Raw genomic sequence first — 26,203 nt, 5'->3', positions numbered from 1 at the left:
CACAAATGGTCAGTTCTTGGTCTGAATTTCATTCTTTTTCCCTAGTGGGGTTGGGAAAGGTAAACCCTACCTCTGCCTAATAGAAGAATTCAGAGGAAAAATTTGTTTTCTTTGAGTTGTCTGGCTCTCCTGCAATTTTTTCTGCATAGGATCATGATTTAGTCCTCCACTCTTATTACACTTAACTTCCCTCAGTGGAAATGTCTAAGAATTAAAAACACCAACACAAAAATAATAGTTGGCCCACATGATAAAGATTATAATGGTGTGTAATTTGTCAACCCTCTCCAACCAATACATATATTTCTGGATGTAAATTAAACTAACTGCCAAAAGTCAATAGTGCTTTTGTATGGAACTCTGATATTTGTGTTCTAATGTATATTTTTAATAGAGTTGTTTGTATGCAAGATAAAAGCTATGGTCCAAGTTTGTCCCTGACATAAGTAGAAACTGACTACTTAGGAACTGAAAAGCAGGCTCAAGACCACTTATGTACATGTCCAAGTTTAGGGACCCATGTTTGAAAATGCTGCATTAACACTGGGGGGAGGAGGTTGCAAACAGAACAAACATTTATTTCTAAATTCTTACTCCTTTTCAAATCCTAAATTGGAAATAAAAACTAGCTGTTTCTTACTAAGTAGTGCAATTCAGTTATTTTTAAAACATACAATTTCCTAAAGAGGAAAACTTGTATTTGACAGTGAACAAAAAACATTTTTATTAACAAACAATATTTTTAGTACGGCTGATAAAAAAAATGCCTTGAAGTGTCAATGTTTCATCTGATGGCTCTGCGTAAGTAACTTGAACTGATTATTCAGGTGCCCATTAGAGTTGCATAGCTGTATTCTGTGAAGAAAAGAAACAAAAGCATAGACTACTTTCCAGTTACATAAATTAGACAGCTAAAAAGAAAAAAAAAAAAAGTAATATTTTAGAACTGGTTGGGCATCAGTTTTTCTGAAGGCAGAACGTGCTTTGTTTTCTTGGGAGGTAGTGGTTCTCCCCATCCATTCCTCCCTAATTCATTGACTGACTAGTTCCAGAACAACTGCTTATATTGGACATAGACCTGCTTAGCTTATTAACCTTAGCAGGCCACTTGTAGCACCCTCATATAGCTCTTATCATTGACTGCATTACAGAGATTTATAGCCTCAGATTACTGTGATAGTTCTGTGCATACTTCAATGACCACGTGTCCAGTAGGAGATGTACGTCTGCATGCTAAACTTCCCAAAAGCTGGGGGCCGCTCATATCTTGTGGTGTGGCTCAGATCCACATCTCACTCGTCTAGGACGACAAAGGAGAGTGGTATGGGAAGCAGAAAGGGTTTGTGACCATTGGTAAGCAGAACTAGTCAGGACTGCTACCTAGAGTTACCCATTGCCCTCAGCCCAAATACAGCAAGAAGTGAGTGATACAGAGTGATACAGTCTCCTCACCTGCTTGGAGTTATGGGGTATTCAATGATCACAGCATGGTATTAGGAAAGGCTAATGAGGTAGAGAATGGCTCTTATCGAAGAGGGGACAGAAGGAGAATTATGCAGGAGAGGAGGACAGAGCACATTGGATATGGGGTTAGACACAACACAAGGTACCCTGATGAGTATACTGCTCCTCAGAATGTCAGTGCAGTTTAAGAAGGATGAGTGAATTTATCCCGAGGTTCCTAAGGATTCATAAAAGTGAATAACATTTTAATTTGGTTAGTACATCCCAATTACAGCTGGGTTCATGTGTAACAAACTTTTTCTTACCTGCTTATCTGAATCAATATTTCCATCCAGACAAATGTTATTCTGCACTTCTCTTTCCTCTATAGATCACTACAACAAAAATTTAGAGGGTTACATAAATTCAGGAGAGCAAAACATAAATGAACAACATACTAAAGAAATGTTTGTTTGAATAGTTGCTTAGGCAGGTGTTCCTTGCAGTTTGTCAGGAAATCAAAGGGAAAGATTACATCCATTTGAAACCGCAGAAAAACTTAAGACAGAATGGACCATATAGTGTCAGCAATTTGTTAGCAGAAAGTAAGTGCTGCTTCAAAATTAGTAGCACACTATAGCTCAATTTAATTAATAATCATAACATGGCCAGGCCATAAAAGATAGAGAACACACCTTCAAAAAGTGCCAGGGGCTCTTTGATGACCATGAGTGGCTCAGACCTCAGGTTTAGGTCTCATACAAGAGTATAAATATCTCATAGCACTGTCTCATGCTCATAAATGTCTCAAGCTGGGCTACGGGGACAGTACAGTTTCAGAGAGTGTAATGTTGCTTAAATTAAACACCAACACACTGTTGCTAGCACTCTGTTTTTCCAGGTCTTCTACCTAAGCGCTGACTAGGTCTGACAATGCTTGGCTTATAAGAACTAGTGAGATCACAGCCTTACATAGTATGGCTGCAGCCAAAATATAGGTAATATTTGTATAACACACAACAATATTAATCTAATTTTTCAAGATATACATCAAATGACCAAACTTAAAAGTGCTGCTCGCAGGGCCTCCTATCTCCCCCACCCATTCTCCGCCTACCACACTAGGGTGGGGAGCTCAGAGCTTCTGCTCTGCGGGAGAGTGGTGGGGTTAGAGGATTCTGCCCAGCAGGGAGAGGGGCCGGGGGGGGGGGGGGGGGGGTCAATAAATTTGGCCACCCCTGATATATATAGATAGCTATTTATGGTGAAATCACTCCTGTGCAGGGGGACCAGCACAAGGGTTGTGAATCACTCAAATCCCATTTAACTCTATTTTGAGTTTAAGAATACATGATGATGTGCTGTGTTAACAAGGCTTTATCCAAATGAGTGGAATGGCCCCAATAAACAAGAGGGGTGAAGCCAGAGATGGATACCATCCTCAACTAAAAAGAACCTTTATACCACACCACACTAATCATGTGTTCTGTATGTGAAACATATGTTGGAGAAAAAATATTTTAGAAATGTTTATGAGTTTTAAAAACATTAATTAGGACCATTTTTTGTAACCGTATGCTTGTAAAGCTAGATACCATGAGTCCAACCTGTGCAAAACTCAAAGGAAGCCATTTCCAAAAATGGTGTAAAATAACTTTTCTATATATAAAGATGACACAACATTAAAGTGTAATATCTCTGCCCTACCTTACCCTTAGAAGTCCTGGTTCTTACTGGAAAGGAGAAAATCTCCTTAATGGTATGAAGCTCTTGTTCTACTTCGAGTGATTGCTCATATCCATTCCAATATAGGTGAGTGCGCGCCCCGTGCACTGGTTCCTGGAACTTTTTTGCCATTAGCAAGCCCCATAGGGCTGGCTCTGGCGCCCCCTGGAGTGCTGCGCTCATGCCGCGGTATATCAGATGCCGCCAGCCCTGAAGGCTCTCAGTTCCTTCTTTTCGCCCGTGACGGTTGTTGAACGTTTGCCTCTTGCTAATAGCAAGTAGCTTCCCCGTTCTTCATTGTTACGTGGTTAATTAGTTCCTAGTAGTTAAGTATAGCAGTTAAGTGTGAATAGTTAAGTGTTAGAGTTAGACAATAGATAGATAGACCTCAGGGGCTTTAGGCTGGGCCATGCCTGACTCAACCAGTTTTAAGGCCTGTGCTGCTTGCGGCAAGGCTTTTCCAGTGAGCGACCCTCACGACCGCTGCCTCCGTTGTCTCGGAGAGCAGCACTGAAAAGACAAGTGTAAAATTTGCAAGGCCTTCAAGCCGCGGACCCAGAAGGAGAAGGACGCCCGCTTGAAGGCCATCCAGATGGAGTCCGCGCTCCAGCCGGACTCCGAACCGGCACGATCCCCAGCGGCACCGAGCGTCTCCTCGGTGCGCTGCGCCCTACCAGCACCAGAGCGCCAGCAGCAACCTTTGGTGCCGAGGAAGAAGCAGCAGCAGGAGGCCACTCCCAAGGACTCCCCCGCACTGCCGGTCAGGTCGGGGGCTAGTCAGGAGATGCCCCAGCCACGTGCTGTGGAGAGTACTCCGGCACCAGCATCTCCTCGCAGGGAGCCTTCCCCGACTCCTGGGGGTGGGGAAGCGCCCTTGCAAGGGCCATCGACGCTGGAGGTGTTCGCTGCGGCATGCACCCTCATGGGTATGCCCATGCCTCTGTCCCCCCCTCGGCTGAGGGCGCAGGGACCGGTGTCTCGGGGTAAACTCACGCTGGGTTGCCCCAGTGGGTGGTCGAGGCAGGAGTCAAGGTCTCCCCCCAGACAGTCACGGAGGGTAGAGAGTGCGGGCTCCCCTCCCAGCTCCGACTCAGAGTCGTCGAACTCCTCGGCACCGCGGCAGGTCCCAAGGCTCAAGTGCGAGGCGACGCCGCTACAGTTCCACCTCGCGTGGGGATCGCACTTCAGGATCTCGTACCCCGACACCGAGTCCAGCACGGCACCAGTCTCGATCCCCGGCATGTAGCCCGGCGTGGATCCCAGGGGCCGAAGAGGCCTGACATGCTTGGCGCCGTTCCCAATCCCTGGCACGCAGCCCGGCGACAGAGGCGGCTCGACTGCACCGGTCCTGATCCCAGACCCGCAGTCCGCTGTGGCTCCCATCGCCTGGGGAGACCAAATGAGCTCGGCACCAGTCCAGATCCCCGGCTCGCAGCACGGCGTGGATCCCGGTACCCGATGATAAGGACAGGCGATGCCGTTCCAGATGCTGGCAACAGCGGACATGCACCACAAGGTCTACTCTACGGGGGCCCTCCAGCTGAGGATCATCAACCACCATGGCTCCTTGGCCATTATAACCTGAACCTCTGGTCCTCCTTGCAGAGGTTCGTGCAGGCGTTGCCCAAGACCAGGCGGCAGATTCCACCACGGTCATCGAGGAGGGCGCTGCAGTGGCAGGGGTGGCCCTACAGTCAACCAGCGATGCAGCAGATGTTGCTAGCAGAGCGATGGTGTTGGGCATCGTGGTGTGCTTGGCTGCAGTCTTCGGGGCTGTCACAAGAGGTCAAGCAGTCCATCCAGGACCTACCTTTTGATGGCGCTGGCCTCTTCTCTGAAAGGACAGATGACAAACTGCACGCCCTCAAAGACTCCAGGGCTACATTGAAGTCACTAGGGCTTTACGCCCCATAGGCCTCGAGGCGTCAATCTCAGCTGCAAGCCCAGTGCCAGCCCCAACCTGCCCCTCGGCCGCCTCCCAGACCCGCTCAACCCCGGAGGGGCCAGGGCAGATATAGGCCACCTAACTGCCGCGACCGCCAGGGATCCTTGGTGGGCCCCCTATAAGGCCCAGCCGGGAATAATAACAAGCGGCTGTTTTGATGGTGCGCCTGAGGGTGGCACTCTTCCCTTCCCACTGGATCTACCCTATCGTTTACCCACAACCTCAGGCCATACTACACTGAGTGGCAAAACAGTACCTCAGACCGCTGGGTCCTTGGTGTAGTTCGCAGGGGCACCAGCTTATGGCCTTCCCCCTGGACTCTCCCCCTACCCCATACCTCTTCAGGGACCCCTCTCACGAGCAACTCCACATACAGGAGGTGAATTCTCTCCTCTACCTGGTAGCTATGGAAGAGGTTCCTCCACGGGAAAGGGGAAAGGGTTTTTACTCACATTACTTCCTCATTCCCAAGGCAAAGGGGGGCCTGAGGCCCATATTGGACCTCTGCCGTCTGAACAAATTCATCAGACGCCTCAGGTTCCGTATGGTTTCCCTAGCCTCCATCAACACTGACAGCCAGGCATTGCCTTCAGCTGTTGGGACACATGGCAGCTTGTACGTATGTGGTGAGGCTAGCTCGCCTGAAACTCAGACCGCTCCAGGCGTGACTAGCCTCCGTGTATGCACCAGCCAGGCACTGGTTGAACAAAGCGGTCACGGTTCCCACTCAGATACTGACCTCCCTGGATTGGTAGAGGGACCCAGGGGAGGTTCTGAGGGGTGTTCCCTTCAGAGACTTGGCACCATCGATAACTCTTATCATGGATGCCTCGGATGCAGGCTGGGGGGCCCACATGAGTGGCGACCTCAGCACCCAGGGGCTCTGGTCGGCACAGGAGAGGTGTCTCCACATCAATGCCTGGGAGCTCAGGGCAGTCCGCCTGGCCTGCAAGGTGTTCCTCAGATTCCTGAGGGGCAGGATGGTGCAGGTCCTCACGGACAACACAGCGGCCATGTTCTACATGAACAGACAAGAGGGGGTGCGCTCCTCGGCCCTTTGCCAGGAGGCCATTCATCTTTGGGACCTTGCGGTGAGGCATGACTTCCACATATCTGCCTATCACCTCCCAGGGGTCAGGAACGACGAGGCGGACTTTCTCAGCAGGTTGTTTCTCCCCCGCCACGACTGGTCACTACACCCAGAGGTGGTGACTTCCATTTTCCGCAAGTGGTGTGTTCTTCAAGTGGACCTGTTCACGTCGTCCTGGAACAGGAAATGCCCGAGGTTCTGCTTGCTTCAGGGTCGCGAGCCAGGTTTCATCTCTGACACGTTCCTCATAGACTGGATGGGGACCCTCATATACGTGTTTCCCCCCATTCCGCTGCTGCCCAAAGTCCTCTTGAAGATCAAGAGGGACAAAGCGGACATCATATTGATCACCCCTGCCTGGCCGAGACAGCACTGGTTCAGCATGTTGCTGGACCTGTCTATCGCCACACCGATGCCGCTCCCGAGGCGTTACGACCTGCTCTGTCAGGACCAGAGTCGCCTACTGCACCCGGACCTGAACTCCCTCCACCTGACAGCATGGGGAGACTGTAGCTGACGGAGGGAGAGAGAGCCTGCTCGGTGCAGGTCCAACAGGTTCTGTTGGGTAGCAGAAAGCCTTCCACTCAGGTGGTGTGCCGGGCCAAATGGAAGCGCTTTACCTGTTGGGTGGAGTCCCGGGGTATCCCACCGAGCTGTTCGCCCATACAAGCAATCTTGGAGTACCTGCTCCATCTGAAGCTCCAGGGTCTAGCACTGGCCTCCCTGAAGGTGCACCTGGAGGCCATCTCGGCCTTCCACCAGCCGATGGAAGGTTGGTCACTATTCTCGCACCCCATGTCAGTCAGGTTCCTCAAGGGGGTGGAGAGGCTGTATCCGCAGGTCCGTGACCCGATGCCTCCCTGGGATTTGAACCTGGTTCTCACCGTTCTGACGGGACCCCTCTTCGAGCCCATGGCTACATGCCCGCTGCTTGTCCTTTTGTGGAAGGTAGCCTTCCTGGTGGCCATTACATCAGCTAGGCGGGTCTCCGAGGTAAGAGCTTTAACCTCGGAACCCCCTCTACACCGTCTTTTATAAACACAAGGTGCGGCTGAGACCCCACCCAGCCTTCCTGTCTAAGGTGGTGTCCCAGTTTCATTATAACCAGGATATCTTTCTCCCCGTGTTTTTTCCTAAACCGCATGGTTCGGAGGAGGAGCGGAGATGGCACTTGCTGGATGTGAGACGAGCCCTGGCCTACTACATCGAGCGGATGCAGCCGTTCCAGAAGTCAACGCAGCTGTTTGTGGCAGTGGCGGACCAGATGAAGGGCTCACCTGTCTCCACCCAGCGCATCTCTGCCTGGATCACCGCCTGCATCAGGACCTGCTATGAGTAGGCGAAGGTGCCGCTCCCAGGTGCTGTGTCAGCGCACTCAACCAGAGCACAGGCCTCGTCGGCGGCCTTCCTGGAAAGAGTGCCCCTGCAGGACATCTGCAAGGCAGTGACCTGGTCGTCGGTACCTTCACGTCCCACTACGCCATCATGCAGCAGGTGAGAGAGGACGCGGCCTTCGGCAGGGCCGTATTGATGAGAGTAGCTCGACGCTGACTCCTACCCACCTCCAAGGTATGGCTATTTAATCACCTATATTGGAATGGATATGAGCAATCACTCGAAGTAGAAAACAGGGTTACTTACCAGTAACTGTTGTTCTTCAAGATGTGTTGCTCATATCCATTCCACACCCACCCTCCATCCCTGCTGTCAGAGTCGGCAGAAAGAAGGGACTGAGGGCCCTCAGGGCTGACAGCCTGATATATTGCAGCCTGAGCCAGCCCTACGGGGCTTGCTAAGGGCAAAAAAGTTCCGGGAACCAGTGCATGGGGCGCGCACTCACCTATATTGGAATGGATATGAGCAACACATCTCGAAGAACAACAGTTACTGATAAGTAACCCTGTTTTTCTCTCTGTGTAAGGCTGTGAGATCTTAAACTTCACAACTGTGGCACTTTTGTCTAGAAAAAGCTGTTAATAGCTCAGAGCTGAATCTTGCCTCTCCTGGATCTCAGAAAGGTATAATTTGTAATTGCACATTTGGGGAACAACGATGAAATATTTCCTTGACAAGTTGTTTTTTTGTTTTGTTCATGGCTGGTTGAAATGCCTCAGAATTTTGGCAAGTTAGACATCCAGTCTTGATTTAAAGACTAAGTGGCAGAACATCACATCCTCAGGTAAGATGTTCCAATGGTTTTTACTCTCACTGTTAAAAATTTGAATTTTATTGGGCACAGGGCAGATAGGCACAAGATAAATATATTACATCTGTGCTGTTATAATTTGTCTTCAAGTAAATTCCATGGATCTCACTTGCACATATATGAGGCCAGATTCTCTCATGGATTTAAGTCCTTTTTTAGCAGGGTGAGTACCATGGAGGGGAATCCTCTGGGTTTTAGAAGAATCCTCTTTTTCTAAAGATGGCATGACAGTTGCTTTGCCAACCTCCCCTTACAGCTGTAGTTGGGTCTGTAGCCAAGAGAAAACGGAAATGGCTAGGATTTCCCTGGACCTCTGCAATCCCTGGCTGCTGTAAGAGCCCTTTGGCAGGCATTGTACTTTGCAGCAGCCTTCTGGATGTTCTGATTTACACTGGAGGACTGGATTGGCACAGAGCAGCCCCAGAATTAGGGGACCAAAACAATCTTTGCACACTCCCTCCTGAGTCATTCTGTGTGTTTCTTATCTCCAGCTGAGGATCTGGGCCAGGGTATATATGTTTCATACAACGTAGCTTACAGAAGTTGTAATACATATTATGTTGGGAGTAAATGTCTTATCTATGATAGAATTAAGAGAGTTCTCCTACCAGAAAATATATAAGTTATTTAAAGGTAAAGTACTTTTCATTCTAAGAGAAACATCTCACTAGAACCACCATTTTCATTAAAAGTGAAATTCTGACAGCATTCTCATACCCATTCCAACAGAACTTCCAGAGCAGGTCACTAAAATGAAATACAAAGAAAGGGCATGAATGGTAAGTGTATAACTATAAGCTGAAAAACATTAGCAATTTCTATAATAAGGGCCATATTATACAACTAGGCAATCTGAATTTTAGTATATTTAAAAATAATTTCATAAATGGATTTGAATTTCTACCAAGAAAAAAATAAATTCTTGTTTGTTTGTTTTCGGTGCTTCCCAGCTAATTCTGCTAAAATGAAACATCATTCTAACAGGAAGATTGTCCATACAGTTTATTTTTATAAGGGAGGCTCATCAGTGTTGGTTTTAATTTTTTTTAATTAAAAAGAGAGCATTCAGATATTTGAAAACCAGTACATATGAAGAATTACATTAATTTAAAAACAGACAAAGAAAAAAGCAAATAAGAGTTTGGGACCCACCACAGAACTGATCCCCAAAAGAGTGTAAATCATGCTGCAAATAGCATTGTCGGGTATTTTTTGTCATTCCTTTGCATCTACATACTAACCACTAATCCAAACTCAACACACACAGCCCTTTGCTCCAAAACAGATTACTCAAGTCAGGATCAAGAGAAATCCATGTGGGTTAGAGTGTGTCATTTTACTCCTAGTCACATATGTAGAAAATGTATTTGATTTCTAAGCCATGGCCCAGAAATGCCCCTCTGTAACTCATTTTTGCATACTGTCGGGTAGCCTTTTTGTTAGTTACGTGGTGAGCCAGCATTGGGATAGAAAACTTCTGTTCCCTGCTGTATCTTTGTTTCCTCCTTTTCTGGAATATGCACAGACGCGACTATCAGCCAGAATTTGACCCTATATAAGTAGCCTTTGAATTACACTGACATACATCTAATAAAATATACATAGTTTAAGGACTATGAGTTTTACCTGAATATATTTTTTTAGGGCAAAATGTAAGCTTTGATCCTTTCTCAGGAACTGGAGACACCACCACTGTATAGACATCTCCACATGGTATCTCGGTGACATCACAATAATTCAAACCTGATGTAGGGGTACAGGTGAAATTGCCTTTTGATCCATATAAATCTGTACTATAGTTTATCCACCCTGCAGAAGCTCGCCAGTATATTCGGATACCATTATTGCCCAGTCTATATAATTTCACCGCAGAAGGACAGCAAGCACCTAAAATAGAAAGTAAACAAGATTAAATATAAAACACAGATTATGCTTGTTCTTGGAAGAAAATTATAAATTTTCTTAACAGGTTTCACACCTGATACCTACATTTGAACTACAAAGGTTCACCATCTCACACAAAGCCAGGGTAATTGTACAAGACAACGGTGGAGAGTAGGGGGATAAAAATCACCCTGCAAGCTCACAATGAGGCAGTGGGGCTGGCATACAGCCCCTCTGCAGACACTGTTTAGGATCATACGTTGGAATACTGGTCACTATTGCTCCCCACCCACTATGGGGAATGTTAGGAGTACTGGATCCACACAGTTGTAGAACCTGGCCTCTCCCTCATCTCCAGACTTCAACTAGATATTGGCCTGTTTGGTTCTAGTATGCAGCCCCCTTCCACAGTGCACAAAGGGAGAAGAAGTCACCAAGCACAGTCAGTCTGCCTCAGCCCCACCATGGGGTTTAAGTGATACAGAGGGTCTTGCATGAATTTCATAAGTATATTTAACTATTTAAAATAGGTAACTGCAAGATTTTTAGCTATATTTTTAAACTCACATATAACCTTAATATGAAAATAAATCATCTACCTAATATATTGTGATTTTTTTTCTTTTCAATTGCATTTATCGTTTACGTACTGGAAGAATAGTCTTGATATGTGCAGTGTGAGGCCAAACCAGTTTCACTAATCACTTTCAAAGACACAGTATAGTTGGTGCCACATGTAATGCATCCCAGGAGACAGTGATTTTGGAGAGTGTGGCACTTGGCCTGTCCTTTTGATGATTCTAGTAATGGTACATATGTGTGTGCACCAGTCCCAATAGACCAGCTGATATTTGTTATAGACTGCATCACTTGCATTATTGTCAGATCATTAGGGCAACAAGGAGCTTAAAAGGAAACAAAGAAAGGGAAGTCAACTTTATTATGTGTTCATGGATGTCCTATGCAGACATTTTTGTCAATGATTTTATTTTAGAAATAGTTTATTTAAAATATATTCAAAAACTGCCAGTTTTCTCAACCACATTCTTACTGTTCTTAAGGCCTGATCTAGCTCTTATTGAAGTCTGGGTGAATCTTTCATTGACTTCAGTGGGAGATGGATCAGGCCCTTTGGAAGAAAAATAAACTTATAGCAATTCGAGGGGGGCGGGGGAAGAGGAAAACTAAATACTTTTTATCTAAAATTACCAAAATAGTCAGATATTAAACTTCAGCATGCTAAACTAGCTACCTTCTAATATAAAGAATACCAGGATATGATAAATGATATATTCCCTCTTCACCCATCAGGTGAAACAGTTATTACCCTAGGATTATGATGTGAAGATTGTTCCAGCTGGCAAATGCTGGTAATAAAAAAAAAATATCTTCAATGCATCAGAATCTCAGTAGTTTTCTCAGCCACCTTAAGGATCAAAGTGCTGACAAGGAAGCCATGCACTGCATAATGCCATTATAGTTTATAATTATGCCATTATAGTTTAATTAGCAGTGACCCAGGAAACATTAATGCCTGTATTAGGATTTCCCAGCAAGATGCAGCCCCTAAAGAGTGACATGATCTCTCTCTCATACACACATTTGAGCAGATGCCATTCCATCCTGTAGGAAACAGTAATACATGCACAAACACATTGTGGAAAATATATATGAAAACAGTTATATTTTCAATTACATATTAATTGCCACATACCTGTCTCTAAAGGGACACTATAACTAGGTAAGCTCTGGCCTGCTATTGTGCTTGCCACAGCACTAATAGAGAAAACTGATCCACAGGGAAGATTAGTTATGCTACAGGAATTTCCAGAGCTTGAGCAACGCCACAATCCAGCCTCTCCTTTAGCAGTGACAGTGTATATAGCTTCATCGTTAGTGGCTTGCCAGTGCACACTAATTATGGAAAGAGCATCCTTTGAGATGTTTTTTATTACAGGACTGCATGGAGCTGAAAGATTTTAGATAGAGCAGATTTAAGATGTATTGTTATCAGTAAATAACTTCCATTTTATATTTTATAGCGGTGTCAATAGCTGTAGATTATTGTAGATATTTGACAAAATCACTCTGACTTAGTGACATGCTAGTCAATAATATGACTAATTTGGAACAGTTTAAGAACATATAAGCTTTAAATGGGTTTTACAGGCAAAAACTCTTGAAAAACTGACACTTTTAGTTTTGCATACAAAAATATATACTGGAATCACAAATCTAATTTTTTCAGAAATGCTGATTACCTAGCAGCTTTCAATCCAGCCCTTTATTTAGGTTCCTGATTATGGATTTAAGAATCCAATATTAGACATCCATTTTTTAAAAATTTGGACAGATTTGCTTTTTATTTCCAACTATAAATTATAATAACCTTAATTAGCACTCACATCATGCTTTTCATCTTCAAAGCTCTTTACGACTGCTAATTATTTAACTAACCAACCAACCACAACATGGCAAACAACTAATTATTATGTGTGTGAAGAAAAGTGAGGAAAATAGCCATATACCTGTTGCCACATATTTAGATACACATGATGTATTGCTGCCCCTGATTTCACTGAAAGAATACACACTGATGTTATACTGGGTGTTACACTGCAATGCAGAGAGGATGCAAATTGTGGCCGTGTCATTACACAATACTACACCAACCCCATCAACAGCTTTAGTTTCATACATTTCAGCACCACGGACAGGAGACCAGACAATCTCAACTGTATCACTGGACACAAACACTGGGTTAAAGTCAGTGGGGCAACAAGGTGCTAAAAAAAAAAAGGCAAGATAGAGAGGACATGTCAACAGCATTAATGAACTGAAAAATACTATATATTAAACAGAATAGTGACTTGTTTACACAAACATCTCTTACGTGAAACCTCCACTATCACAAAATGAATTATGTTCCCCACATTGAAGTCCTTCATTTATCCAAAACTTAATCTATCCAAATAAGTGGCATGTCTCTCATCCTATTTGGACAAATAGAATTCTATTGTATACCCTTCTTTTAGTTAAAGTATATTCTTACATCTCTTTAAAGTCCCTACAATAGCATTCAGTAATAATCCATTAATCTGAAATAATACTTTACACTCATATTGCACTTTCCATTTTAGGATCTCAAACATTTATAAATCACCAAACTAAGCCTCATAATCAGGTATTTTCTCATTTTATACATCGTGAACAGGTACAGGGAAGGTTAGATTACACAGCAAAGCTATGGCACAGCCAGAACTAGAATTCAGATATCTTGACTCCCAGTCCTGTGCATCCATAAGACCATCCTTCCCCACTTTTTCAACATGTTTTAGAATGATCAAATGATCAAATCTTTTAATTTATAAACTGGTGTTGTCATACTTGACTGAAAAACTGGCTACTCAAATAAACATTAAAATTCAAATAAACAATTTAAAGTTTAACCCTTTTCCCTTTTAAAAATATATTTACTAAAGCATCGGTTATTGTTGTTAGTTAGGGCTGGTCAAAATTTTTTTGTTTAAATTTTGTTTCCAATGGAAAATTGGGTTTTTGACTAAATTAATTATTTTTTGTGACAAGTATCTGCTTTCTGCAGGAAATTTCAACTTTCTGTTGAAAAACTGAACACCAAAACATTGAAAAAATTCTCTGTGGAAATGCCACCACAGTGTCTCATCCTCCCATTTGCCTCTATAGGCCAAGTTCCCCAGCGACCCTGTATCTCCCAGGACATACCATGGCCAGGGACTCTGATGATTTACCATGGTAGATCAGAAAGAGATGAGAATGTGGTGCATTATGGGAGATATAGTCCAGCCAGGGAGCCCAGCCCACACAGGAAAATGGGAGCATGTGGCACTTGAATTACAACTCCCATGGGACAGCATTTCCAAATCTAAAGGCTGTTTTAAACTGAAAGGTTTCTGCCCAAACTTTTGGGATAGCAGCCAACATTTTCAGTTTTCAATTTCTCACCAAAAGACTGATATTTTCTGAAGGAAAAAAAAATTCCAACTAGCTCTATTGTTAATACTTCAGGACTCACCAAATATGTTTGCATAAATAAAGTGCTACTTACCAGAAGTATAATTGAATATATCCCCTAAAGGACTCTGTCCTGCCTTGTTATATGCAAATACACTAATGAAGTAGGTGAAACCGCAGTCTGATTGGAAGTGGCATTGGGTATGGGATGTGTTGCAGTGCACTTCCAAGCCATCATCACTCTTCACAAAAACCACATAATAATCACCAAGATCTACATTAGACCATGATACTGACAAGTTACCAGGGTTGTCCTCATCAATTGTTATACTTTCTGGTGCACAAGGGACTGGGAAAGCAGATTTAAAACAAAAACGGGGAAAGAAAGTTACAACTGTACTCATGATTTTATTTAAGCAACATTTTTACTACATAAACATCAATGACAGATATATAGAATTTGTCTAATATGTTTGACTTGAATAGCTGGCACATGTCCAGTTTAGAAAAGAAAAGAGCAGCTCATCTGGATTTGTAAGGATGCTGGGATGACATGTATGTTGTTATTTTAACATGTTGCCATGTGAAAATAGGAGTGTGCAATGACTAAAAGAGCGTATAATTTATACAATTTCTATAAAACAAACTATATGTTACTTCAGTCACATGCAGGAAAAATGATCCCATTTTAAGAGCCACACAAATGACAGCACAGGCATCATGCAGTATTTCAACAAGGAAATGGCATATCCTATGATAGCAAATTGTAGGTTTGGATGGCATTCAGCAAAATGGATTGAATAACAGTTGGCAAGGGAAGGCCTGCACACAAGAACACCTTGTGTATTGGCATCAGATCACTTGCTGACTCTATACCTCATCAAAAGCTTGGTCTTTTTGCTTAGGTTTCATTTTATGGTGGCATCCCAAAATAACACTCACAAATGAGGACTATGTGGTTCATTGGTTTAATAGCTCTTCCCTCCCTGGTTCAGGGGTTTACATCACAAGCAAGAAATTCAATGTAATGGTGCCACTCTAGCTGGAAATGGAGGCTTGTCAATCTTACCAACAACCAATTTTGCATTATTAATCATCTGTATTTGAGGTAGCACCCAAAGGCCCAGTCAGGACCATGGCTTGTGGTCAGCACTGTACAAACAGGAAAATATAGTCTTTGATTTAAAAGGACAAAAATAATAGGAGCACTGGAGACCAGAACTGGGTATGTTGGCAGAACTTGATAATATTTTGCATTTATACAACATATTTTTTGACGACTTTCAATCCACTTTTCTAATACTCTCACATTAGGTCTTACAAACTCTCCAGTGAGTGAATTAGGGTAAAGTGGCAGCATTATAAACTGAGGTACAAATACGTTAAATGATTTTCCCAAGGTTACAGAGGGAGTCTGTGGCAGAAACAGGAACAGAATACTGGTCTCCTGACTCATAGTCCCATACCTTAACCACAAGACTACCCTTTCTCACTCAGTATGAGGAAGCTTGCACAGCATCTACTTTTGTTGGGCTTGTTCTCCTCTTACTTCGACCAGTTTTAGACTGGTGTAACTCTATTGACTTCACTGGAGTTGCTTCTGATTCTCACTAGTGAGAGGGGAAAATCAGGCCTGTTGTATCTGCCAATTAAATATGCCATTCTCAAATTAATCCAAAGACACCAAAATAAAGTTACCACTGGAGTCAGAGGGCAAATGTGAAGCTTCATGCATGAAACACAACAGAAGTTTCAGAATACACACTAAGTGCCACAATTACATGACAGCCACAGAAACAGACTTTTTTCAACACAGGGTTTAGTTTTCTTATAAAAGACACACAATATCTCAATATTTAACAGGAACAACACAAGCTCCTGTAGGTCACATTCAAAGCCAAGGGTCTTTCTCCTTCTACCTCCACACAAATGATGGTTCAAGTTCACCTGGGGTCTGCATGGCTTTCAGTAGCACAGATCCTGGCAAATGGCACTGGAGGTGGAAATTCTGCAGGAGGGAGATAATGGCAAAGGTGCCTACAACCTTCCCTTCCTTGAGGGACTTGAGACCAAGATTTCCCCAAAAGAGGATGGCAATGGCTAAAAAGGATATGGCCAGGGCATGCATCTCTACTTATAAACCCACAGGGAAATTTAAATTGACCTTCCCTGAAATAATCCCTGGGGGGCAATGGTGGTAAAACACTACCCACCCTACTCTGGGTGAGAAATCTCCAAGGGATGCAAGAAGCCAGGCTGATAAAGACAGGTGCAATTTACATCATCTGTAAAGATCAAATTGGTCCAATGCTGATTTCCCCAAACTTACAAATATAAATAAAATAATTAAAAAGCTAGAGATAAAACAATATGTTAATATAAACATGATAGACCAGATTCTTCTCTTTGTTACTTGACTTTAGTGGAGCTACTTCAGATTTATATTGGTGTCACAGAGCAAAATACAGCTCAGTTTCTTTTTAAAATATTTCCCATGAAGTAAAAGGCAACAGCAAAACAGTTTTTCAGTGAACAGTACCGGAATTGAAATTCACCTCCAGCACTGCCTTATGGGAACATCAGCACTTAAAAGAATGCTGCAATGGACAGCTAAGAGTAGGCAGTTCATATACATAATAATGGAATCTTTTTTTAAAAGTTGTGAGTGTAATACCATGTGCGGGGCAGGCATTGACAGTATGCAATTGTTCTGAAATATCTTAATGATTAGTATAGCAAATTTCCCTAAAACTATTTAATATTAAGCTAAAATTTAGGCAACTTTTCGTTTCTTCCCTCATTTTATGGCAAAAAAGAGATAATATTATGTGCTATACAAGGGTCACTATAGTTCACATACCAGTTTTTAAACCCACTCCATCTGTAGGTTTACTGGATCCAGCACCATTATTTGCTATGACATAGATAGAGTACTCAGATCCACACTGGAGTGAAGCCAAAGTGCAGGAAGTGGAAGATGTGTTACAATTCAGTTTGGAGGCTCCATTGCTGGCTGTCACATTGTAATCTAAAGTTCCCTCTGTTGGCATCCAAGAAACAGTGGCCCTCAAAGTTCCACTCTCAAAAGTAACTTGAACATCTGCTGGTGCATGAGGACCTACATTAGTTAGAAACAACTGTAAATACACTTAGTATCTGGCTTTTTTTAGAGATGATCCTCAACCAGACCCCTGGATCCAAACATCCCCAAATTTTGGGAAAAATTGCATACAAATGTAACTTTTGTGGCATAGGCCCCAACCACCTTGTTATTCCTATTATAGTTACACAGAATTTTTTAAACAATGATTCCAGTTTTGCTCTGACACAAACATTTCTGTTGAAATTCCAATATTTATATAAATATTTACTGGACAAATCCTAAACTCCTTTACTCCGTTCTTGCTCAGACAAAACTATAATTGAAGTCAATGGTAGATCTGCCTACATAAAGTTTATAGAACTTTCCTGAGCCTAGAACTGGAGTAAATTGTCGTAACTCCATTTGGACAATTTACACCAGCTGAGGATCTGGCCCAATGTATCTTGTCAAAAACACACACACTACTATAAATATAATTTTGAATGATATATGAATGATTTACACCAACTTTGGTTTCAGATGAGAAAACAGTTCTTACTTGTTATTTGGTTGTATGTAAAATCATCTCCAGGTATCCCATTGACATTCCAGGCATGTGCCTTGATGGTATAGAGAGTTCCTGGATCTAGATTGGTAAATACCAAGGAAGTATGGGTGGTGTTCTCTTTCACCATACTGCCTAAACCATCTGATCTCATGATGGACACAGAAAATCCAACTGCCGTATATACAGTTCCCCAGTTCACCACTATGGAGTCGTAACTTGGAGAACTTGCAGACAGGATCGGAGCAGCCAAGACTGTTAATTACAAATATACATCAATTTGAGGGATTTCCATTAAAAGCCATTCTGTCTAAAAGTTAGAAGAGCCAAATAGGGTAAACAGAATCAAGTTTCATGGAATTCTGTGGGCCAAATTCAGTGGTGATATAAATAGTAGTATAAGCTGATCAGAGAATGAAGTGGGAAAATTAGCATAGTTTGTACCAATTTACTATTTAGTAGACTTGCATAATGAATATGACTGGCACACCAAAGAGTAAAAGGTGGATGAGTGCAACAAGAAAAGCAACTAAACGGAGTGTATCAGATCAGTTAGACCCCCCTCTTACTTTGTCCTATTATCTTACCCTCCTTTCAGTTGCTTCCCCATTCCTTCTACTCCCTAAGTATGTCAGTATATATGTCTTCTATTGGAAGGCAAAGCCACAAGTTTACACAGACTCACTAAACAATATATAAAGAGAAGACATATAAAGGTTTTATTGGCATGGGTTTGGACAGCAAAGTTACTTATACCATGCGTAAATTATGCAGGTCACCCAAATGGGTTCCAATAATTTTTTTATACCAAGCCTCCCATCATGTTTTCTGTATCTGCCATATATATATTTAAATGTCATAAAGAGTTTAAAATATTTTAATTGGTACTGTTTTAATATTTTTTGCCTATAAAGGCAGACTCCCAAGGCCAACTCTCCATGCCTTAGAGAAAAATTGTAATTCTCACACTTCAGAAATCTATAAAATTTACCCAACATAATTTATCTGTTCATAAAATTGTCCTAATTTTAAGGCCCAATCTCTCAGTGCTATGTCTCACAGGCAGACTGGGAATCTTTCTTTCCTGAATGTATAAAGCTCCCATTTCTAGTCCTGATGGGAAATTAGATATTAGACTTTACCATTGGTCCAGGCCTGAATACTGCTCATCTTGAGCCAAAGCCAAATTTGGAGAACTGGTCAAATGTGAGTGATAAATGTAATGTATCATATGGCATTGTAACCTATCAGCTGGATATCACCACTACATGCAGGTTGGTTTACTTTTCACTTACATAGCACCTTCCACCCAAGGATGTTAAAGCTCTTTGAAAACATTAAGCCCTTACTGCCATTATCCATATTATATACAAATGAGAAATGAAAGTACAGAGAAGTTAAGTAAAGAAGCAGAGCTGAGAACTGAATTCAGAAATCCAGTCCCATGCACTGGCCATGAGCCCACTACATCTACATACCTATTGTTATATTCTTGAACACTGCAATGGTGATATGTTCAAGCTTTAAAATACAAGAATGCACTAATTCATCACCAGTAAATGACTGAACTATTTTTACTTTCTGTACTAGAATTTTAAAAGATACAGTTAAAAAATTCCATGAGCCATGTATATTCTGCACTGTAATAATACTACAGTTGTTATATAAAATACCTGTCTTTGCCTTCTTTGAAGGCGAAGGCTGGCTTCTTCCTCCAGAGTTTATAGATCTGATGGTGATTTTGTATAGTGTAGCAGCCTTCAACCTGGTCACTGTGCCTGGTGAATTTATTACTATAGTTTCAATGAAAGACTCTCCATCCTGTGCAGTCAGTAGATAACTGGTAGCCCCAGGAACAGCTGCCCATTCCACTGTGATACTGTTGCTCAGTTTTGAATAAGCTTGGTCAATAACAGGTACCTCGGGAGCTAAAAATGAAATTATGGTCAATTCAAAATCCATAATCATGTTCAAACATAAGGACCTATTGCTGTTAGGTGGTGAGTGCACTGAGCATTTATTGTAATTTTTTTTTATTTCACTTCTTTAAATCAAATAGCAAATTTAAATTGCATAAAAATATAACTGTTTTTATTTGTTCCATGAAACAAAAGAAATTTGTTCAGTGTCCACAGTGCAAATAGCAATGAAAAATTACATAAAGCTAGCACTCGTTATATGCAATGTACGTATGTCCTCAGATTGGTCTTCAAAGAGAAGCAATGGTACATTAACCAGTTCAGGAAGTTTGACTTTGGAGAATGATTGCTTTGTGTAGTCTCTTGGGCAGTTCCTATTCTGCATATGTTATTCCCCTCTGTATCTTACTGAGTGATGTAGCTGGGTTTCTGGTTTCCCTAACTCTGAGCTATATCTACTTCATTTTGTCTAATCTAATCCTTCATGTGCCTAATGACCAGCTGACAGACAATCAAATGTCTAAAAGGATGTAAAAAGTGGGCCAAATTATTCCTTGATGCAATTCCATTGACTTCAGTAAAATGACATCAAGGATAAATTTGGCCCAGCATTGCTTCAGTCACCAGAATATTGCAGCCCCCCAAGGTGATCATCTTCTAACCGGAGGAAGAGGGAATGCTAACTACCCAGCACCTTTGGGGACACATGTGTCCTTCTGTAGTCTTTCAAACAAGCACTATGACTTACCAGTGTAAAAGGTGCTACTAATGTAGGTTTTAAACAAGTTTAAATACATACTAACAGTACATGCAAGACTGGATTTATTCTAGATCATTATTTAATTTATAATGAATAGCTCTTTGTCATCTTGAAGTTACTAATGATGATACTAACCTTCTGATCATGGTCACACTACATAATCTAAGTGCATCTTTTCCTTGTTGCTGTGTAGCCAGTCTTGGAAGGTGTTTGTATGATAATCAACAGGAAATAGCTTCCCTTTCTACAAAACAATCTAAAATGGGAAGACTGAATCCTAGATACTATATATCAGATACTGCAACCAAAGGAACCTTTTTCTAACAGCCCTTACTGCGAGCCATTCAGAAAACTAAATGTCATGTACTTCAGTCAGAAAAGTGTAACTCTCCCAACTAATCTTCAGCAATCAGGATTTTGGGCCTCGAATGAGCCCATTTAATAGTTTCAACATGTCGTAAGTAAGGATACGAATCTGTAACCTCTGTGACTTCTGGGGCAGGGCTGGAGCAGCTGTCAGCTCTGGGGTTGACAGCAGCGGCCGCCCCAGGGTCGCTGATCAGCTATTGGCAGCCAGTCCCCCTCTGCTGCCGATCAGTTGTTCGGTGATCAACCTCCCCCTACACCCGAACAGCTGATGGGCGGCCAGCCCCCGTCCGCTACTGAACAACTGATGGGCGGCCAGCTCCAGTGGGTCCCAAACAGCTGATCATCAGCCAGTGCTCCCCCTGGTTGAACAGTAGATCAGCAGCTAGCCAGGAGGCCCAAACAGCTGATCCAGGGCCAGCCTTGGGGTCCCAGAACAGCTGATCCAGGGCCAGCTCAGGGCTGCCACCAAACAGCTGATTGGCAGCCAGCCCTCCCCCCTGCTGCTACCAAAAAGCTGATCAGCATCCAACCCCAGGGGCACCCCCAAAAGCTGATCCAGGGCCAGCCTCGGGGGCCCAAACAGCTGGTCAGTGGCCATCTCGCCCCTGCCAAACAGCTGTTGGGCAGCCAGCCCCCCCAATGGGGTTCCAGCTGTCATTCCTCCCCTCAGTATTCTCCCCCCCCTTCCCAAAGTTATTTTTCATAAAGTCACAGACAGGTCACCGGCAATAAACACAAATTCACAGAGTCTGTGACCTGACCGTGACTTTTACTAAAAATAACCATGACAAAATCTCAACTTTAGTCATAAAGCTGTAAAAGACCAAAAAGAGCATGAAATCTCACAAAATGGATACAAGTGATCCAACTGCACTAAATGTAAAATGAAAAAGTATCCAGAATGTAAGCATGCACCTTGAAGCACAGCTACTAATTTCAAGGCAACTAACCCTTGAGTTAAGAGACTTTGGCAGCATTACAGGTGTAATATTTTCACAAGTATGAACTCTTCTTGAACAGTATCTCCACTGTATTAGGCCCAAACATCTTTCATTCAGCATTAGCCAGGCATGACCCCTCCCTTTTCCACCATTTGTAAAAGTTACAAAAAAACTATTTTCTACATTTCTACATTTTTCTTTTAAAATATTGTGGAAATTCAAATTTAAATTAAGTCTATGGGAGTTTGGCTGAGAAATGACTGCAGGATTTCAGCCTTAATCTGGGACCAATCCTGTAAACCTTCCACAAAGAGAACTCTTATACAAGTCAAAGGGAGCTGTGTGCCCTGGGGACTTGCAGGAGTGGATTCATAGTATATTATTTATTTCAGAACTACTTTACCGAACATTAAAACATTATGCCATTTCTGCCATGATTAAGGTAACCAGGGGGTGAAAAAGGGGTAGATTATATTTTAAACTTTCATTTATTTCCATGAATTTCATTTTATTTATTTCCTCAATAAGATGAAAATTTTGCTGAAAAGAAACAAGGATATGTCTAAAGTGTTTTTTCAACTGACTGTTTTTAAACAAAATATCAGTTGTGGAAGAGGGAATACTGTCTGTCTAGGTTCCTCTATATTGCCCAAGGCTGACTTAAATGATACAGAATCAGGTTCTAAATGGAAATAAGAAGGTCAGTTTTTCACATTTCTATGGCTTCACTTTAGTGTTCTTCAGTTAAAAACAAGGCAGCTGATTTTGAAAGTTGTGATTAGGGAAACATTGATGCAAAGGATGCGCACACACACACAAACAAGAGACAGAAAGGGCTGATCATGTTTCCACTGAAGTCAGTGGGAAAACTTCCATAGACTTCAATAGTAGGATTCAGCCCTAAAAGTAAAATAAAATATACAGGGCCCTACTGAAGTCAATAGCAATCTTGCTTAGCAAACCATCCCATACTAACCTGTTAACTGCATAGTCTGTGCTTCCACCAGGATAATTCCATTCTTATCAATGGCTTCCACTTTTACAGCATGGACTGTGTTGGGAGTTAGTGAAGTAAGAATGCCTGTAAGAGTAACATCATTGAAATGCACCAACAAAGAGTGACCTACTGTGTTCATGGGCGTCGCTGTGATTTTGTAGGAAAAGGCTCCTGAAAACTTGGACCATCTGAGATAAATGTTTCTTGATGTCACGTTATATATAGATATAGTGAAACCTACAAAAAATACCACACCCATTTTAGCCTTTGAAACTTGAAATGTACTCCTGGACAGACTCTATGGACAAGACTTTTAAAAATATTTAAGTAGCCTGATTTTCAGAAGGCAGGTATTCAGCACTTTTGGAAATCAGGCCCCTTTAAGGGGCCTCAAGAAGGGCACTCAAAATCAATAGTCTCTTTTGAATATTAAACTTTTCATTAAACAAATTAACTGAAATAATTTTCTCTGCTCATTTCTAGCACCCATTATATACTGTAGTGTGTTGCCAACTCTCATGATAATATTGCAGGTCTTGTGATAATTGCTATTTTACTAAAGCTCCAGCTACTGGAATTTTCTAAATACTTGAAAATCTCACCTTTCATTTTAAAAAGATTGAGTTTCTTGCTCTCATAGCTGCAGAAAAAAAGGATGAAAATGTGACCCAAATGTATCCTAAAGGCTTAAAAACCAGAAGGCAAATAAAAAGAAGCCAAAATATAGTATGTTTTTTTTTTAAATCTCATGATTTTTAGAGGGCTGCCTCATGATTTTTTAACATCTGAGGTTGGCAATACTGCTATTATTTACATACAGGATTTTTTAATCTTGCAAATAGTGAGCCTAATCCTGTACCACTCTGCATGGAAACCCCTCTGACATCAATGAGAGTTCCTGGCATTAAGAGCTTGCAGGATCAGGCCTGTGGTTTGTAAACTTTCTGTGAAAAGAATATGGTATGCTGAGGTAATTGCCCCAAAACTGTAGTAACTCTATGGTAATACATAATGGTTAGGAGTCTAGAATTTTGTAATATATACTAATATATTGCTACAATATATACTAAATGGATGACTTGTAGGAGTCCAATCCTGCATTCCTAGCTCAGCCAAAACTCACACTGCAGTCAATAGGAGTTCTGGGTGCACAAAGAACACAAGATTGAAGAAAAGGAAAAGGGAAATTGTATGGCGTATTTATCTTTAATTTTTAAAACAAACAAAAATTGTGCTATTTTAAGAGAGGGAAAATATCAAAGACGACATGCAAACACTGAATAGATTGTGTAGATACTGGATATAGTCTGAGACGGTATTGTTCAGTGCAGGTTGAGTGTAGCCTTAGGAAATCTTTAGTGTCATAAAGTAAGAAGTATGTTAGAAAGCTTATGCAAATTAGGTTAGATAACTATTTTTCAAAACATGTTTTTAAACATTTATTTTATATTATATAAACTAACATATGATTCTGTATATTTTCTGAGTCTGATTTCATTTTAGTTAAGAAACTTTTGTTTGCAAAGTTACTAGAATTTAAAAGTTGATTTGGATTAGTAATTAGAGATGTCTATGTTCTCTTAGTGTCCATTTAAAAATAAACTGGTACAAATACCTTTCTGAGACTTTACCTGTGTTAGCTGAAACAACCTGAAAAAAAAGATTTAGAACATTAGAATCACAAAGTGAAAATTTATTTTGGGAAAAGGGAAACCATTTAACTTTTAGCAGTAATAGCAATGACTTCTTTAAAACTATATTTTTTAAACACAGCTTACTAATGTGCAATTTTACTTATTTGTTCAGTTTATTTAAGCATGCAAAAGTATGTGCAGTAGTAAGGTGAATCTACAAGGCTGTTACTAATGGGATTTAGCATAGGTATGCAGCTCACATTACTATTTCATTAACCTCTCTGAATCTAGCCATTGATTCAGAAGGGAAAGTTTGCAGTTGCTGATTGACTTTAAAAGACATAGTGTTCTAAAAGTATAACAACATAGCTTTTCTCCAATGGGTCTGTTACATGAGTCAGACAAAAAGTAATTGTAAAACTCTTACAAAAACATAATAATAAAAAATAAAAATAAACATTTGATAAACGGGTTGCTTTTGGTTTATTTTTAAAAAGGACATGTCATTCTTAAAAATGTTTGAGAACAAAACCAAACTCACCATTTCAAGACTGATAAGGATAATTCCAGTAAGTACCAAAGATTTACCTTTTCCACTGCACATCTTGTCAAACATAATTTTTATTCCACACTTGATGTCTGAATGAGAGCAATCAGATACCCCATAAAGAGCAGTCATAAAGTGTTGTTAAAACTAGTCTTTGAGACAGTGGAAAAAAAAATTTGGCTGTAGCTCCTCCTTCCCCATTTGGGCTGACCTATAAACAGCTGCATGAAATATTTAATGAAATGAAGCATACTGTGTCCAACTGAAAAGGCAGAGAAATGTTCCATGGGCAGACTGTGTTCTGTTCTTATCTCTGTTACACAGGTGCAATTCCTGTATTGCACATATGTAATAGATAGCAAAATTGAGCCCAATCAAAATATGTATATTGGACTTTGGTCTTATTGGTTCACTACATATTGTGATGCTATTTCTACCAAGTACCATCTCTTATCTTTTTGTCCAAAATTATGCTTAGGTTTTGTTCTCTATTTTAATAGGAAAATGTCATATTATATTTAATAACTTGAATATCTTTCTTATACTTCTTTGTATAGTGGATACAGAAGTAGAAGTGACTTTCAGTTTTTAATGTCTCTAGTGTGGTTGGTCAAATATTCATCTTTGGTTTTCCTTATGTCTCCACATTATTATTATAGTTCATGGTACGGGATTCTTTATTTGTTAAGAGTCTACATATATTTCTCATATTTCACTGTGGCAAGGAATCTGCAAGAGTAACCCTCTGTGTAGACATCTATAGCAGTTTATCTGCTTTAGCTATATCTAATGTGCCCAATACCATGATATCCATTCACTAACAAAACTACATAAAACAGTCCATCTGAATACTGTATTTGCCACTTTTTCTTCATTAATCTTTTTTGTTTGGTTAAAGTATGCAAAAATAGTTTTACATTACATTATTTGTTATGTTTGGGGAAGCAATGCAGAGTCTTTCAGCTGTTTTATGGAACAGCAAGTGCAACTAGATGAGTCTTATATTTGTATCTGAAAGTTGTAAAACCATGGTCATTACAGTTTTTGATGGAATTAGTTAGCCTCTTGCTCCTGTAATCCTTTCCATTGACCTTGTCCTTAAA

The 26,203-nt window shown here is 41.4% G+C and overlaps 1 protein-coding gene across 1 annotated transcript; it reads right to left on the bottom strand.

The window, feature by feature from the left end:
* FNDC7 (fibronectin type III domain containing 7) lies at positions 1-25,157 on the bottom strand. The gene is made up of 14 exons (XM_067538230.1): positions 25,095-25,157; positions 24,551-24,569; positions 22,899-23,156; positions 19,607-19,861; positions 17,928-18,188; positions 17,147-17,404; positions 14,381-14,635; positions 12,822-13,079; positions 12,008-12,262; positions 10,944-11,198; positions 10,036-10,296; positions 9,127-9,156; positions 1,770-1,838; positions 1-855 (listed from the first exon to the last, which is right to left on the bottom strand). The coding sequence occupies exons 1-13, from the start codon at positions 25,155-25,157 to the stop codon at positions 1,807-1,809; spliced, it is 2,460 nt and encodes an 819-aa protein (XP_067394331.1). The 3' UTR covers positions 1-855; positions 1,770-1,806.
* Positions 25,158-26,203: the final 1,046 nt, after the last annotated feature.

Source organism: Emydura macquarii, unplaced genomic scaffold (assembly GCF_026122565.2).
Source record: "Emydura macquarii macquarii isolate MOO-44397 ecotype Brisbane River unplaced genomic scaffold, CSIRO-AGI_Emac_v2 contig_480, whole genome shotgun sequence".
Lineage (NCBI taxonomy): Eukaryota > Metazoa > Chordata > Testudines > Chelidae > Emydura > Emydura macquarii.
The sequence above is the reverse complement of the archived record's forward strand: the minus strand, read 5'-3'. Positions and strand labels throughout refer to the sequence as shown.